Here is a 17,829-nt window from a genome sequence, read left to right as displayed (position 1 = left end):
ACCCTGGCATTTCAATCAACATTATCCAATATGTTTTGCAATAAAATAGAGGATTCATAGTACACATGCAAACATAGCTTATAACTAATTAAAGTTTGCAAACAGACATTTACAACCAATTAAAGTTGTCAATATTAAACAAAGTGACAAATAAAATAGGAAAGATGGGCAATAGATTGGAAAAAAATGGATCATGGCTCTTAAGACCCACAGTACACACCAAATAAAAACAGCTTTGTTATATTATTGTGCAGTTAGCCAATGGCCGGGAAAAGATTTAGATATTTAATTATTTTTCCAAAGTTGGAATGGATGAAGTCTTTTTAAAGCCAACATGTTCCAAAAAGGCAGGACCCCAGATGAAAACAGATGAAATGGCATTAGTTGAGGCCACTGAAGCAGAGAGCTTGTGTCCGGACTGTACCACTTTAGATGACAGGTGGAAGCTCACATGACTACACTCTCTTCCATTCCAAAACATTCCCTGCACATGGGAAAATAGTATGTTAAGGGGCACGAAGTTTTCTATGCACTGGGGATTTTGATGTGGAGGACCATTCAGTCATGTGACTCTCCACCTGCAGTTTGAAGTGGTTCAGCCCAGATCCAGGCTCAGCCCCCTCAGTGAGAACTAGGCCAAGGACCAAAAGGGGAACTGGTCATCTGATAACTGCTACAGCAAAGCAAAGAGCACCAACTGACCCAAAATCACCAAGACAAGTCACAAGCTACTCTAGTCACAAACTAATCTGACCTGGGAAAACATTCTTTCCCATAATAAAATACAGTCATCATTTACAACATGAGGGAGGGTGAACAATCTTCTCTAAGCTTAAGAAACATTGCTCCAAACCTCCTACTGTCCACTCTCAACAGCAGTGTTAGAAACTCAGATATACGAGCTAGGCACCAAATGGCTCCTTAAACCAAGGCTGCAGTTGCCAAAACGGAATAAAGCCACTGCAACCCAGTGCCTCTGACATCCATCTCACAGAGTCCGTCCAAAAGCAGACCATGGTATTGAGAGCCACAGAGCGACTGAGCAGAAGTAACAGGGTCACACTCCCCCGTCTCTCTCCCAAGGCGCCCATGGCTAATTCAGTTCCAAAACCTGATCGGAACACAGATTGCAGTGGATCAGTCTCATTCAGGAATACCTGCCACTGTGTCACAACCCTCCTCTCCACCATCCTGCCAGTTGAGTTGCTTCCAAGGGTGATGTTCCAGACATGTACATCTATCTGTGGATTTGCGTGTAAAGTACCATATTGGATACCACAGAGATAACATCACTGCTACTTGGTGAGAGTGAATTAAGATATAGTCTGTCAAAAATAAACTTTATGTGTCTTAAAAGTAATTATCAGTAAAAAATTATTTTAAGTATGTTAACAACATTTGTGATTTCTTTCTGAGGAAAATAGGACAAGTGACTATATACTTGTGACTTGTATTTCTCTCTTTGGAAGCTGAAAGAGCATAAGCTTGCTGCATACACTAAGCACACAGAATATAAACAAAAGCATCCAAAATCACCCCAAATAAAAAATAGCTTATTGGTGCAACTGGGGCGGGGAGTGGGGTGTGGTGGGCACAGGACACAAGCATCACACAAACAGTGCCCTCCTGTTACACCAGCATTGCACAGCAGCTCAGTCAATATGGTGAATCTTCTACAGTGCACCACTGGCAGTCTTAATGGATGCATGAATGGCAGAAAGCGAGGGACTACTACCATTCAGAGTTTTAATAATGCCTACTCCCTTTACTTGGAGTGTGTTACAGCCTTACACCCACTTCCTGAAGTTACTTTAAAAGGCAGTCTCCTTGTGGCTACTTTCTGGGCACAAATTCTGAAGGGAATTGGAATCAGCATTCACTGATCCTAGACCCCAAATTGTTTCTTCTCACAATTTTATCAGGAATTAACACCAACCTCCCTCTGCAAAATTACCTTTGGTATTTTTCCTTTTAGTTGCAACTAGACTGACAGTAACACAGGGATAGAAGCATGTTTCTGTTGTTACCATGAACAGCTGGGAAGCTTTGTTCCTAGTCGCTTCTGAAAAATTGACCCATCATCTTAAGGTTCTGAAGGGAACTGCTAAACTAATGGAATTTGCTGCCACTTAAAGGCTATGGACAAGCAACATATGAAGCCACTTATCTCTGTGAAGTATGACTTCATTTGGCAACCAATGACATATGACTTTGTTTGTCTGGTCGGCCCAAACCATGCCCTGCTACACCCGACCCGGATTAACAAGACAACGTCCCTCCGTTTCGTTCATTGCCTTACGACTTCCTCGCTGCTTTATTCTCACCATTCCAGTGACTGGTGTATTTTCCCCCTTAAGTACATTCAGAGTTATTGTATTGCAACTTACTACTGCCGTTGTCCTTTCTACATCTTAATAATAAAAGTTTAAAAAGGCAGCCTAGAATTCTCTTAAATAGATAAATCACATGGGTGAGCAACAGTCTCACCAGCCCTTCACCTTGGGTACAGGGCAAAAGGCATACTTTTGGGATAGCAGTATGGGTCTAGGGCAGGCATAGGCAAACTCGGCCCTCCAGATGTTTTGAGCCTACAATTCTCATCATCCCTGGTCAGTTACAGAGGCAGGGTAGGCAGCTGCCTAGGACACCTGCCATGCCAACAGGAGAGTGCCAAATCTTCATGTATGAGCATGGCTGGTTCCCCTCGGAAGCAGGGAATGTGCCCCAAAACCCTTTTGCAACATCACAGTGGCTCACACTGCCAAGAGGGCTTGAAGCTGGATAAAAGTGCCTATTCACTAAATTTGTTTCTCAGCACTCACTTATAAAACTTTCAAGATGGTATTCAAATTGATCATCCACCAAAGAATACACAGTATTTTTCTCTTTCTCTCTCGGAGACACATATTGCACAGTATATATAATATTGTTAGTTAGCAAACACAATCTCATGCTGCAAGTATCACTGCTCTCTTGGCTTCATCTATAATCTATGTATGCTATATGTAATTATAGATGTGGTAATGAAAAGATGAAACTGACATCTACGCAACATGTGCCAAAAATATTTGACCTGCAACCTTTTGGAAGCAAACCTGAAATCATTAGTAGTTTAGCCAAGTCTTACTCACCTGGAATTGCCACAGGCTAATAAATATGAAGGGAAAAAACCCTCTCTCCCAAGCATGTAATTTTACTAGAGTTGGGTGAGAGTGGCTTGTTTCAAAAGCAGTTGTTTCTCTCTCCTGTCTGGTACACACACTGTTTACGGTACACAAAAAGCCAAGAAAATTGCCTGTTATGGGCTTCTTCCTTGTTTCAACTGGATACAGATACAGCCAGACTGAGGCAAGGGGTGTAGTCCTAAATTGATTTGTTCAGGAAAGCCACAGTGGAAAAGCTTCTATTATTCTTTGGAGGAACAAGTCCCAGAAGAGTAACAGAATCAATACTGTTGATTTCGGGGTGGGGGTGGGCATTAGATAAGGAAAAACAGCTCTATATAGCATTTAATCTTCTATTAAAGTTAAAAAGTTAAGCGATCAGTCCCACAGACATTAGTGCGGGACCCCAAGTAGGGCTCCCAGACTCTGAACTTTCATTTTTCCTCCAAAGGAAGACTCCAGCCCTCCTAGAAAGAAAATGTGCAGGAACCTTCCTAAGTGATTTCTGTGAAATGGGCAAGCCAGGCTGCTCCCGGGGTGATGGATGAGTGATTCGTTTGGACACCAGCCAATAGGAATCTCTGGATTCCTCAAGAGTTGCTGTATTCCCCTCTCCTTGATGCACTTATTTTCTAGGCAGAAATTCAAAAGGTTAGAACTTTTCTCATATGGAAATATGATCATGGGCCAAGCTTCATCATGGCTGTTATGCCAACACCCCCACCATGGCAGCCGTTTTGTGACTGGTGCCCCCAGAACTCTCTCAAAATTCAAATCCACCCCAACCATTCAATCCAAAATGTTTGGCAACTCTTGTATTAATGCAACATACCAGCATGAGACAGCCTTTCAGCACAGGACTAAGTTGCCAAGACAGGTCAAAAATGCAACAAGCACAAAGAAGTTTCTGTTGCCTTCAGGTGCATGAAATGCTGCATAGGAAACAGCCCAAATCCATAAGCCCATCCATACCAGGTGAGCCTAATGAGCCAAATATGAATGTCTGAGAAAGTTTTAACCCCACCACTATTGCCTGTTGCCTAGGTCCAGATTCCAGAAACTAGGGCTGGGCAAATATACATATATAGAACCCAAAACCAGTTTGAAGTCCATATCATGATCTCAGTTTCATAATTTTTGGCCTGATGATGAGGTGTGTGTGTGTGTGTGTGTGTGTGTTATGCAAAAATCATGGTGCAAGAAAAACCATGAAGGCAGCCAGTGCCTCCACATAGCTCCATCCTTATTTCAGACATCGTGATAAATCGATATATTGTGATGTTTAGCTGGATATATATCAAATGTTGAAAACCACATATCGTCGTATCAATGTATCATGCATCAGAATGTATTCAGCAAGCATCCTGTCTTCTAGTGTCTTGATAGTTTTACAAGTCATTATATTTTGTTTTAAACATATTTTGGGAGAAAGTAGGATAGAATTTCAAACAATTCATTTCTAAATATGAAGTTGAGAAAACAAAAATAGCAGCAGCAAAGAAGCCAGTTGAAGGGACTCTCTGGAGGTTTCTGTGGAGACCTTGCTTCAGATGGAACAGATTTTTAGGGATCTGACAGGCATACGCAAGCCCTGCCACCTAGCTGGCTTTAACATACATTCACAGAATTGTAGAGCTGGAAGGGGCTCTGAGGAGCATCTAGTCCAACCCCCTGCTATGCAGGAATATGCAGCTGTCCCACATGGGGATCGAACTGCAACCTTGGTGTTATCAGCACCACACTCTAACCAGCTGAGCTATCCAGGGCATCTTCTCCAAAGAAAATGCAGAAGATCTATTGAAATAACAATGGGAGAAAGAAAGGTGGAGGAAGACTGGAAGAAATTTAAGGACTATCTACAAAAACATTGTAAATTGTATGAATGTTAAGAAAGATGTAAGATTAGCAAAAACATGGCTTCAACAAACTAGGTATAAAGAATACAAATTTAAATTTAATTGGAAGACGAAAAGATAAATATTGGATAAGTAACATTTTATGATTAAGTTTCAATAAGAGTATGTTAAATCCCAAAATTTGAGATATTAATATTGGAAAATTATATTATATGAATTAAACCAAGTTAATAATTTGCTGGCAAAATTTATGAGTTTAGAAGGCAGGAACAAGGGTTGTGAGGAAGTCCAAAGATGAATATGAAATGTGGATATTGGAAAAGATTGTGTTATTATCTATGTATTTTATTGTTAAACTAAAATTTAATAAATATTATAAAAAAAAAACAATGGGAGAAAGAAAGTACCTACAGTAAACCCTGCAGAGAACCCCAGTCACAACTTGGTTGCAATTACATTTCTACTGAACAGGAATAGAGCACGTGTCCTGCAGGTGTGAGGGCCCAGTTCAATTCCCAACACCCTCCAGGTAACAGTGCTGGAAAACCCCCTGGCCAGAGGATGTGGAGAGCTGTTGCCAGAAGACAAGACAGATCTAGATGGATCAACAATCTCACAACAAGGAAGCTCTTCTGTTCATAGGTCCTACCAAAAATAAGTAACAAAGTCCATAGGTTCAAACAAATTTTTTTTTTTTTGCAAAATATACAGGAACTGTTCTGTCACCGCTGCTTAAAAACTTGACTCAAAATGTATTTCAATGTACCAAGCACCTCATCTAAAGATTTTTCATAAAATAAATGACAGGAGATTTAATTAAAACCACATAGGAAGCCCTGCCCTCACATTTTGGGGCTATCCACTCCCACAGAGAACTGCTGTACTGTGCACGTGTGCACATAGACACACACCAATACACACTCACACACACACAAATATGCTTCTTTCATCAGAACACCAATCCATGGATACAAATTGCTGTTGATAAACCTGAAGAAGTTACAAATGCTCAGAGCTTTAGAAACTGGTGGCCCTTTGTATCTCCTGATCACAGGAGGCAACAACTCAGGTATGCTCCACTTCAATGGCTCCTCCTGAACTCCATCCCCTTGGCCTTTCCCCTGCCGCATAAACTGAGCCCCTGGTGCCAATGGTAGTGAAAATGCAGACGTGGGAATTCAAAAGATCTGTGGTGCTGCTGTGCACACAGCACCCTCTGCATGTTCCACACTGTCAACGGGATCCCTGGTGCAGGTGGCTGGGGCACCTGGGATCAGTGGAAGATTCTAGTGAAGGTCTCAGAATAAACTGCTTTGAGGTTCAAACCCCAAGTCCTCTGTATTCAGGCAAAAGCCCTGCTGCTTGGCAACAGAATTGGGTCTGTATTCACAGGCCAAGTCAGAGGCACAAAGATCTATCCCCCCGCCCCCGCCATCCACCATCCTGGAACAGCCATCTATTTTAAATCTAGACAAAATTATGCATTGTACTTGCTGGTTTGAGTTAACAGGGTAGCACAGGGTAACAGTTGAATTTAGATGATAACATTCTATGAAAGAGCAACTGCCCGATTTCAATATGTTCATTTTCACCCAACAATTAAAAGTGTACTCTTCTCTTCTGCATGCCTACTCAGAAGCTAGTCTCACTGAGTTCAGTGAAGCTTACTCCCAAGTAAGCGTTCACTGAACTGCAGCCTAATTTGGGCAAGCATTCCTGTTGACATAATAAAACAGGAGTTTTCTTTCTCATCATTGATAAAAAAGAAAGAAAAAAAATGAAGGAAGTGAGCAGTAAAGTTTCATAGCTCAATAAAATGCATATCTGAACTCCAATTCCACAGGTTTGGAAATGTCTAAATGTCTGAATTATGAGAAGCTACCATATAAAGTTCAGTTCAGAGTACTAGCAATCGTATTCTTTTGCAACGTATATATAATAATTGGATATTTCATAGTAACTCTCAATTTAAAAGGCTCATAAAACCTGTGTTTTACTCATAACCTCCCGGAGGACAGGAGAAAAGCCTGAGTGTAACACCTTCCTCTCAGCCAGGGGTGATATGAAGATCATACTTTATTACTGCAACAAGTTCATTCTTAAAGCTTCACCTTCCTAGCAGAGCATTATTTGCAAAAAATAAAAATCCACTTTGCAGGAATCCCCAAGCAAATGCACAGTAAGAGTGGGCAGATGGAAAACAAAGTTGTAAATTCAAGTTTCTCAGTTTTAGAGGTCCATTAAGACATTCCAATCAACATCAAAAGTAACCCACAATCCTTAAAAAAATAAAATTATCTCATGCAATTACATCCAGTGGATATTTAATACTCTAAAGGTATGGAGTGTTCGCAAACTTAAAGCAGTCTTGAAACACATTATTTCCCTCAAAGAATTATGGGCACTGCTGTTTACCCCTCAGAGAATTACAATTCCCAGCAGCTCTTAATAAACTACAGTGCCCAGAATTCTTTGAGGGCAGAGGGAAATGTGCTTCCAATGTGCTTTAAAGGCATAGTGTGTATGAAGCAAGAGTCTAAGTTAAAAAGTTTAAAGTGGTTCAACAATTAGAAAGCTATTACAAATAATACCAATTCAGAGGCAGTGAGAGGAAGACAGAACAGCCACAGAGAATAGGGTTGGGGGTTTGTCAAGCCTTCAGTCATTCAGCTCACTGAATATAGCTTTAGAATATTCTTGGCTCTTTGTCTTCATTTTGCCTTTGCTTTGGAATCATGCCTAAATACTGTTTCGATCACAAAAGAAACTAGCAAAGCCTCGGTTTTTCCTACCTGGTTCAGAAAAGTACTAGCCCCTCCCACCCCGGGATAACCGAGACTGGCAATCAAGCTCAGATTTAGACAAGACATTAGCATGAACTACAACAAATCTGTCCTGTCCTCTCTTCTTGCATTTGCAAACTACGTAGATCGAACAAGATTGATAAACCTGCTAGGCAAAAGCTGTATGAAAGGTGACTTACTGCTTGTCATGTGACTTGGTGAGGTATGCTGCCCATTGGGTGTGCTTGAGGTGAGGTCAATTGCCATATTGGAGTGATCCCTTTCGGGCGAAAGTTCATTGTCACCTATTCCATAGAAGAAAACCTTCTATCAGCTTCACAGAGGAAAATTGACATTTGTGTTCAAGTAAGAACATGTGCTTGAGAAGAGGAGGGGAGATTATATTTGAAAGCTCAGTTCCCAGCCTGATTAGATTCTTCCACAGCTTAGGAAGGGTCATTTTCTGCGGCAAAATATATTAGCTGCTGCTCTGGGACAGATATCACTCTGTACGCACACCCCTTTTCATGTCATAGTCAGTTACTTGACTTTGCATAGTATGTATAACTTTAAAAGCAGAATATGTCATCCCACAGGGAAGCATTAAAAACATATGGAGTACAAACATGAAAAAGTTACAGTCCACCCTGTTTCCCTTCAATGCACAGATCCAAAGCATATATGCAGTTACACTGAAGTGCCCAATACTGTATTTAGTATTAAGAGTCACTCAACCCATGCTGTCTTAAAACAATGAATTCAATAAGAAGACAAAGAACATTGTGGTCCCTAAGCAGCAAAAGGCACGAAAGAAAATAAAAGCAATACTTACATGGCATGTATCCATCAGTAGCCTCTGCTTCCATAGTCAAAGTGCAGTGCTGCAAGGCAAAAAGTACACTGTCAAAGTTGCCCTCGCTCTGTCAGTTATTAAACATCTGGGCTCCTAAGCCATTTGCCCATTTTCTCCTGCTGCTGCTGTTATCAATTTAATCAGTGTTTGAGCAGCACAAGTGTCTCTGCCTAGGATCTTCCTGCAGGCATCCAAGTGTTGAGGCAGGTAGAAAACTTTAAATACCAGAAACAACCCTGTGCAGAAGAAAGAAAGTGGGAGGGAAACAGACACACACCTGAACCACCGTTTCCCTGTTTGTGTCGGGTGTATTTCAACGAAGATGCCAATGCTTTATCAGTAAACAGCCTCCTATTCTTCAGTCCACAGTGTACTTGCTAGTAAGTCTGACTGAACTCAGGGCGCTTAACTGCCAAGTGAGAACTTTGGGATTCTGAGCTGAACGTCTTGTGGGATGCCGGCACCACAAGGTTTCCTGCACCGCAGTTGTTCCGTGGTGTCCTCGGCTTCAGGACAAGTAGGTGAGTCCATACTTTTTAAAAGCAGAGTTGCAGCAACTATTTTTACCCAGGGCCCAGTTCATTCTAACTTATCTATTCTAGCCAACCCTGGAGCCCCTTCCAAAATACTTTCAGACCACATGCTCTATACTGTAGTAATCTCAAAAAGTTTCTTGAAGCACTTTACTAGCAGAGAACAAGCTATTACTTTCCAGAAACCTAAGTCACTGTATTAGATGACTCCCACTAGCTCAAGACTTGATTAAAAATAAAATGAAATGAAAAGGTTGGTCATCATCACCATATCATTTTAAGAGGAAACTTTAAAATGAAGGGGTGTGTGGAAATAATGGCAAAAGAAGAGTTTCAATTTTTCCTCTCAGTCCCCAGCTCCCTTTTGCCTTTAGTTTCAAAACTCTTGCTACACCAAGCAGTTAAATTATTCACAATGAGCCATTTCTGTATTGATTGCCAAGTATATTTAGACCCAGCTCCTGGAATTTCTCCATTACTTACTGGAAAACAGGCAGCTTCATTTCTTGTCTCCTAAACCACTTCCCTTCACCTCATCCCCCTCTTTTTTTTAAATAAATAAATAAGATATACACTTTTCTCTGCCTTCTTCCCCCACTCTGCAAACTGCAGATCAAATTCCTAAGACACTCAGTATACATAACTCTTACATTTCAACAGGCGAAGCTGCCATCCAACTGATGCTTGCCTACATGGGTTTAATCATAATGATAATAAATATAACACACGAGCTCTAAATGCTTGAGCAGAAGAGCCGTGCCCTCCTGCCTCTTCAAAATTACCTTATCTTCCCTTTCCTGCAGGTAACACACTCGGTAACAAGGGGGGGGGGAGTTGTCTGAAAACAACAAGCTTTTGGTGGGGTGGTGAGATACTATCCCAGGCAATGAGATGGGAAGAAAGGAAAGGAAATATACAGGGTGGGGGAGGAGAGAGAGAAAAAGTTCTATGATTAAAATAAAAGTTTGTTCACCATTTCTGGCTTCTGGTGGCAGCTTCTAACCCCTCCTCCCTGCCAAGAGCGAAGAGACAGAGGGGATTATGGTGCACTGGAGGTATAGGCAAGATGGGGAAGCGTTTTGAAATAATCCAGCCCCTTCTCCTCCTCCTCTTCTTCTTCTTCCCCCTCCCTCTCGCCTCCCCGCCTCCAGAGTTCAAGGGAAGAGGAAGAAAACTTACAGGTAGGTCACATTCAGAGCAAATGGATCGGTGGGGAAACAAAGCACAAGGAAGGAGAAAGGAGCGTCTCTCTCTCCCTCTCTGTCCTCCCCACCCACCTTTTTTCCTCCCCCTTCGCCAGGATGGTCTTGTTGGAATGGCACGTACTTTCAGGAAAGATGAAGAACAAAAAGGAGAGAGAGAGAGAGAGAGAGAGAGGAGGTCAGCCAAAGCGACAAGCAATGCGATTAACTAGACGAGAGAAAACTTGATCCACCGGTTCCTTAAGAATCGGGGGGGGGGGGGGGGAATCTTGGAGGAAAAGAAAGGGGGTGCTTGGAAGGCGTGGATCAGGGAGTTTTAAAAGGGAAAGGGAACCAAGCAGCAAGAAACCAAGGCCAGCTTCACAAGAACTGTTTTTTGGCCCTGGGCGAAATAGAGATCTTAATTTCATCTCTCTCTCTGTCCTCCTTCCCGGGTCCATAGCAGAACCTGTCAAAGTAATTTAAGCCCTGCGTTTTCAAATGCAATGTGTGCCATGTCATAAAAACCCTGCGTTTGCGTTCAGAGAAATCTTTAATCGTGGGTTTCCTTGCATGCATCTTGCATGGGAGACAGTTGCAAAGGGTGACAAGCCCCTGTCAGTTTCAAAGAATGAGGGCGGGGGGGGAGAGAGGGCTGACTAATCAATTGAGCACCCAAGAAAGCAGATTCCTTGCTTTTTTAAAAAAAAAAAAACTGACTTATGCTTTAATAGGTAATGCCTTTTTGGTCTCTTGAATCGCTCGATCTACACTGAAGAAGAATGTTTTGAAAAATCATCATCATACAGTCCTCTTCGCCTTCCTGCACCATTATAAATATTTGCGGGGGGGGGAGCGGGTAAAAACAGCAACAAGTCATTTGACTCCCGGGGCTCCGGAGATGCTCCATTATTACGCGTTGCTCTGACCGACCTTCCTCCCCTTTCCGGCCCTCTCCCCCTCGCCTTTGCCAAACACAGACACACACAAACACACACAAGATGCACAGAAGACAGAGCTCGCGTTTTGCACACAGATTTTGCAGAGCTGCTCTTGCCCCCCCCCTTCCAACCAAAATAAGCACCCCCAGCAAAGGTTTACCTCAGCAGCAGAGCATGTTGCAAATCAGTTCCATCACCCTGGTTTGTTTGTTTTGTTAATGAGCTTCTTTAAGCCCCCCTCCCTCCCTCCCTCCCTCCTTTTCTTTCCTCCTCTCCTGCTGCGCGTAACGCTCGTATGTTTGCGCGCCGCAGTTGGTTATGGAAACTAAGGCAGTGGATCTGTAGCTAAGGGTAATCCTGCATGGTTGTTTTTTTTACTTCCTCCATCTTCAGAGAGCAGGGTTAGCCTGGGACAGCTGGTCAAACCCCGAGAAACCGATCCCGGGCACTCAGGCGCGCACAGGCGCGCACATCCTCGCGGCGCACAGCTCTCGCCCGGCGCCGGCGAGGGAGGAGACGGAGGGAGCGAGCGGGCGGGCGGGCGGGCGCTCCCTCCGCGGAGCCGCTCAGCAGACTCGGCAATCGATTGCAGGACAAGTGCTCCGCTGCTGCGCCTGGGCCAGGCTGCCTCTCGGGCGCCCCGAGGTGCCGGGCACATCCCCGAGCCTCCTCGCCCAGGCGCGCCGGGAAGAGGGCGGCCTCCATCTCTCGCTCGCCCTTCTTCTTCCCCACCCCGCCCTCCCTCCAGGAGGAAAGCAAGAGCAGCGCCGGGATAAAAGTTGGCGGGTCTTTGGCTTCCTTCCTGCTTAGCAGGGCTACGGAGACAGGTGCCTCCTATTTTTGAGCAAGGTTCCCCCCAACTCCTCCAGCTGATTCTAGGCAGTAAACAAAGAAAGAAAAAGAAGCAAATTGCGTGCGGATTTGTTGGTTGTGTGTGTGTGTTGCATGGAAAACCCAGCAAAGACCTTGGGCTTTTTAAAAGCTTGAAAGCATCTCATGATATTTTAATTTTTTTATTTTATGCATTTATATCCCACCTTTTCCTCCAAGGAGTTCAAGTTGGTGTACATAGTTTTTCACCTCCTCATTTAATCCCCACAACAACCCTGAGAGGTAGGCTGGGCTGAAAGGCAGTGACTGGCAAGGGAGCCCAGTGAGTTTCACAGCAGAGCAGGCATTCAAGCCCTGGTCTCCCAGCTTCCTAGTCCAGCGCTCCAACCACTGCACTACGCTGCTCAATCTCAGAGGCACCCTCCTTTTAGTACTTCTGCTGTTCAAGTGGTAACTGGCAAAAAAATGGGAAAAATGGGTGCATTTGTAGTTGCTGTGCATCAGTCGTCAGAGCGTGTCTCCTCAGAAATCAGCCCCTTTGTGTTAAATTGGGCTTACTCCTGGGGAAATGTGCATAGGATTTCAGCAGCTGCCTTTGCTGGGAAACAGGAATTCTCATTAGGCCTAAAACATTTAATTGAGTATATTGGTTAGATTAATCAATTTTAATTTGTTAGATTAATTTGGCCTCCAGTTCTTTATTGAAAAATACTATTAATCCAAGTATTTTTAAAAATTGCAGAGGGCAAGCACCAGTTTAAAAAGCTTTCTTCCATTTATCTTACTTAGGAGATTATGCCTCTTCTTATTTATTATTATTCATTACAATTATATCCTGTTTACAAGTCCTTCCAAGGCAGCTGACAAGAAACATTAAAGTGAATTTTTAAAAATACACAATCAACAGTACACTAGAGAGTGTTGAACTATGAGCTGGGAGACCAGGATTCAAATCCCCACTCAAATGCCAGGACGCTCACTGTGTGCTCCTGGGTCGGTCAGTGCCTCAGCCTAACTTAGCAGAGCAAGGAGAAGATCCATGTGTAGGAGCAACATCTTCTAAGTTTGTACGTCCTATGACATGTAAATCATTTTAAAACAAATTATGTTACTTCAGAACTATTGATCCCCCAACTCAGGATTTGGATCAGCTAAAATAACTGTAATTGGGTGGTAAAGGGACCCCTGACCATTAGGTCCAGTCACGGACGACTCTGGGGTTGCGATGCTCATCTCGCTTTATTGGCCAAGGGAGCCGGCGTTTGTCCGGATCATGTGGCCAGCATGACTGAGCTGCTTCTGGCGAACCAGAGCAGAGCACGGAAATGCTGTTTACCTTCCCACTGGAGCGGTACCTATTTATCTACTTGCACTTTGACGTGCTTTCGAACTGCTAGGTTGGCAGGAGCAGGGACACAGCAATGGGAGCTCACCCCATCACGGGGATTTGAACCGCTGACCTTCCGATCGACAAGTCCTAGGCTCTGTGGTTTAACCCACAGCGCCACCTGCATTTTGTGATAGGCCATCACAAAACTTACCTTGGACACAGGTCTAGAAAAAGAAAACTGTAGAGGCCTTCCTCGAGGACTGATGCCAAAGCTACAATCCTAAATATTCTTATTTAGAAGGATGTCCTTCTGAAGTCAAAAGGGACTTACTTTAAATTAAGTATAATTAGGCTCAGGATGCAAATGAGATGAGTAAATTAATGCAACTACTTAGAATATTTGAAATGAGATAGAATATGAATATAAATACATAAAAGACGCACACATACAGTGCTTTTTAAAACCAAAATGCTCTCAGAAATTGTTCTGGAAATTCTCGTTTGTGAACGTCAGTGTCAAATATTATCCAGGTATTTTCTGAGTGCTCTCTTGTTTATTAAACTTTTGACGTGCAAGTATACCTCATTTCAATATTTGATATTTGAGTGTTGATACTTGGCAGTATTTGATAGCTGACATGCAACAACATTAAATATTTGACATTAATGGTGGATCATACATCATCATGGCTTTCAGGCTTTCTATCATCACATAGCACTTTCTCCACAGACGTGTCTGTCAAGGAACACCTATGCATTTTTTGAATGCTGCTCTATGGTCTTTTGTTTTTGTTTTTCTAAAAAAAACAACTGTCTGCAAGTTTGAAACCAGTGAGGAAGGTACTAATTGTGCTAATTGTGCTAGAACCTTTCAACTCTCACCTGAAACTGGCATCATCCACTTCAATACTTTATAACATATTCTGCCACATATGTAGATCTGGCCTTAACTGGGTCAAGGTGTTGCCTGAAGCTCATAGGAAGCCCATAGAGTGGTGCGGGTGGTTTCTCCACACAAGTTGCACAGCTGAAGTTCCATAAAAATGCAACTATACCAAAAAGAATTATTGCAGAAAATAAGAAATACTTAAGGGGGCACCAAAGTTTGTCTTCATTTGGGGTGCCATATTACTACCCCTGGTCACATCATCCCTAAACTGTTGGCCATGCTGTTTGAAGTTGATGGAAGCTGAAGTTCAATAGCATTTGGATTTCATTACAGGCTCTCCCCCCTGCTCTAAACTTCCTTCAGTCCACCTTCTGCAGCCCTTTGGGTGCTGAAACAGGGCTGGATGCCTTCCCACAGTGGCTGCACTTCATTCTCTGTACTAGACAATGTAAAACTATATAGGCCTTAATAATCTGTACATTAATCTCTGCCACCCCCACATTATATACTCCTTATAAAGTATTCCATTTTTATGTTTATATGCAGCAGTATCAATAAAAATACCTATAAAGACAATAATGAGCCTCCTTAATATTTGCTGAGCCTGTCTTATTAATTTTTAAGTTGATGCTATACAATGCAATAATTGTTTTCTATTACTATAAATCATTATTTTCATTGAAACCGTTGGCAGTTTGGAAATGTATGTATTTCATTTAGATAGACAGATATACAGAGAGAGACGCTAGTATCGAAAGGTTATTTTTATCTTTCCAATCACCACATTTTTGTCTTAAGAGAGAAGAAAGTTTCCTATAATTGTATGGGAATTTCCCACAGCATGCAAGAGAATGAGGAAGCCCTGGTACGTACAGAGTTCTCTGCACATGATCAGTCAATATGAGCAGACTGTTTGAAAAGTTACCGGTAATCATCAAAAATCCACTTATTGCAGGGTATTCTGCTTAACTGCAAAAAAGTGCTGCATTTTAATAAAACGTGTTGTTAATTTTTATACTTCACAATGACCAGGAGCCAAGTTTTCCTGGAGAAATAATAAAGGTTGTGTTGATGTTATGTTGCGTTTGATTTTTGCAATAATGGATATTCTTACTTTTAATCGGCCATGAGGGACAAGAGTCTCAGGAGCACACACAGTCAGCCGCATGAATCCAAGTGCCTTGTCCATGTCCACACCAACCAAAATTCATCCAAAAACCAGTACTAGACTCTATATACCTCTTGAGATTATGCTGTAAGAGCAGAATCAAGGTACCTGTGGGTGCAAGTGATGTTATTCTCAAAATGTCCCAGAAGGACACTATTGGTTCAACCTCCTCCTTAAGGCCAGACTTTAAAAGGCCCCATATACCTGAAAAAGCTACACCAGATGACACAACGAGGAGACTGCGGAAACAGCAGCTGTCATTGAGAAGGCTCAATAATGACCACTCACTAGTTTTCCTCCACTTGTGTTCAAGCCATTTCTCAGCTCCTTTCATTGCCCTCAGCTCTGGTTAATAAATAAATAAATTATTAAATAGCTATTAAAAATACTGAACCACAACCTTTTAAATCTGCATTTTAATTTTCATAGTGAAGCATTGGATTCATTTAGTGTGACACTAGATGGAGGAGTGGTTCATATCTTTTGTTATGAGCTTGCATATTTGTTATGAGCTTGCATATTAAACTTGCTCTTAATACTTCATAGATTATAAGGCTGGAAAAGTTCTGTCATCAGCAGGCCTTAAAAAACTTCTGGAGAAAACCACTCACCTCTAGTACAATGGAAGACCCCTGTTGGAAGTATTTAAGGCTGTACTGTAGTGCCTATATGATAATCTGAGTTTAGTCTGTTTGGGTCTGTCAAAGTTTGTTCTATATAATAGGAAGAAAGTTTGCAACAGTGTGGCTAGAAAACTTGGAATTTACTCAATGAATCGTCTTGTCACTTGGCATAACTATTGGAGCTGTAAGCACTGAAGCGGATCCCACCGCTACCACCAAAATGTGGCAAATCCCCTCCATAAACCCTCCACACACTATAACCACCATGGATTATCTTACGGTTTTTACATGATGTAAAACTTTGAAACTTGGAGACTCCGGAAAGGTGAACAAATAAGGATTTATTTTGCAGAACTAAGTTGGTATAACAAAATGATTTGTCAGGAGATAAAGTTATTTTAGGAAACAGTTAACTAATAATTATACGGAAACTTGTGGATGTTACAGGCTTCTAAGAAGGTAGTAAACATGCAGCTTTTGTTTAAACTTCAGTTGCTTATTTAGTTATTACTCTTCAGAAGTTCCCAAACCTATTTGGCCTACTGCCCCTAAAAAAAAAAATTACTCATAGCCCCCCTGGGCTAGGTGGACTATGCCCCAGGATTAAAAGCCCATGGGGAGGACTGGAGCGAAGCCTGCCGGCTCAGTCTGATCTGCCAAATAGGCAGGCAAGCTGCAATCCACTTCCTGGGTGAAGCCAAAAAGGGTTTCTCCAAGCCCAGGAAACCCCTCGCCTCCAGCCGGATCCAGGGGAGGCATTGTTGCTGTCCTGGCAGTAAGCGTTATTAAACAACAGGTGAAACATGCATGGATGTTGTCAGGGGTTCAGGAGCAGAAGCACAGGGAAGAGGGGAGATGGAGAGCGAAGGGGAAGAATCTGAGGGCAGCGTAGGAGAAGATGACAGTGGCCCGAGAGATTCCATGAGCCTCTCCAGCGAATCGGAAGATTCACAGAAGGGGGCGCCAGTGGCCAGGGCAAGGGGATTCCCAAGGGGGACACTCCAGGAGCAAGGGGCCAGCAGGGACTCCCAGAGTAGCAGTTGGAAATCAGGACCAGCTTCTCCACCAGAGCATAGTGGGGGGGAAGAGTCCCAGGTAGCGAGGGCAGAGGATTCCACACCAGGGAGTGAAGATAAGTCAGGGCTGGCCACGCCTCCATCGGAGAGTCAGACAACGGAGGGGAGGTCAGATCCGGGCAGTATCCCGGAAGAGGGAAGCAGTGACAGAAGCAGTATGACGGTCAGGAGGAAGGTCACTGGGTTGGCGCGAGAGGCAAGTTCAAATGTACAGGAGCGTGGGACAGCAGAGAATGAGGATTGGGAACCGGGTCCTAAAGCCCGCCGGAGACAGGGGGAGGAGTCAGCCGACTCAGCGTCGGAAGAGTCCAGAAAGGGGAAAGCCCCGGCGGGCAGGAGGACCCAGAGGAGGAGAGAACAACGGAAAAGGTGGAGCAGGGCTAGGATCTTAAACTGGTGTCAGAGGGGAGGAGATTCAGACGGGACTTCGCCGGTCTAGGGTTTAAGACGTAGGGCTGCGCGCTGCGGCTTTGGAATGGAAGTTGAACTTCAATAAAGACTTTTGTACATAACGACGATCGGGCGTTGGTCCTCTGTGAGCTGGGACCTAGGGGCAGCTCTGACAGATGTTTTTTTCAAAATTTTCTTCTCTCTTTATGCT

The 17,829-nt window shown here is 43.1% G+C and overlaps 1 protein-coding gene across 6 annotated transcripts in view; it reads right to left on the bottom strand.

Annotated features, from left to right (window-relative positions):
• Window positions 1-11,730, bottom strand: part of IKZF2 (IKAROS family zinc finger 2) — a 112,124-nt gene extending 100,394 nt beyond the window's left edge. For 2 of the 6 annotated variants that reach the window (XM_079979778.1, XM_079979780.1), the window contains exons 1-3: window positions 10,163-10,357; window positions 8,636-8,684; window positions 8,004-8,108 (exon numbers count right to left, since the gene is read on the bottom strand). In XM_079979778.1, the coding sequence (XP_079835904.1) occupies window positions 8,004-8,108; window positions 8,636-8,684; window positions 10,163-10,165 (157 nt within the window). In that variant the 5' untranslated portion in view covers window positions 10,166-10,357. The other 4 variants (XM_079979775.1, XM_079979779.1, XM_079979776.1 and 1 more) reach the window with 3 other exon arrangements.
• Between the last annotated feature and the right edge of the window lie 6,099 nt (window positions 11,731-17,829).

Source organism: Podarcis cretensis (assembly GCF_951804945.1).
Source record: "Podarcis cretensis genome assembly, chromosome: 1".
Classification (NCBI taxonomy): domain Eukaryota; kingdom Metazoa; phylum Chordata; class Lepidosauria; order Squamata; family Lacertidae; genus Podarcis; species Podarcis cretensis.
This window is presented reverse-complemented; position numbering and strand designations above follow the sequence as displayed.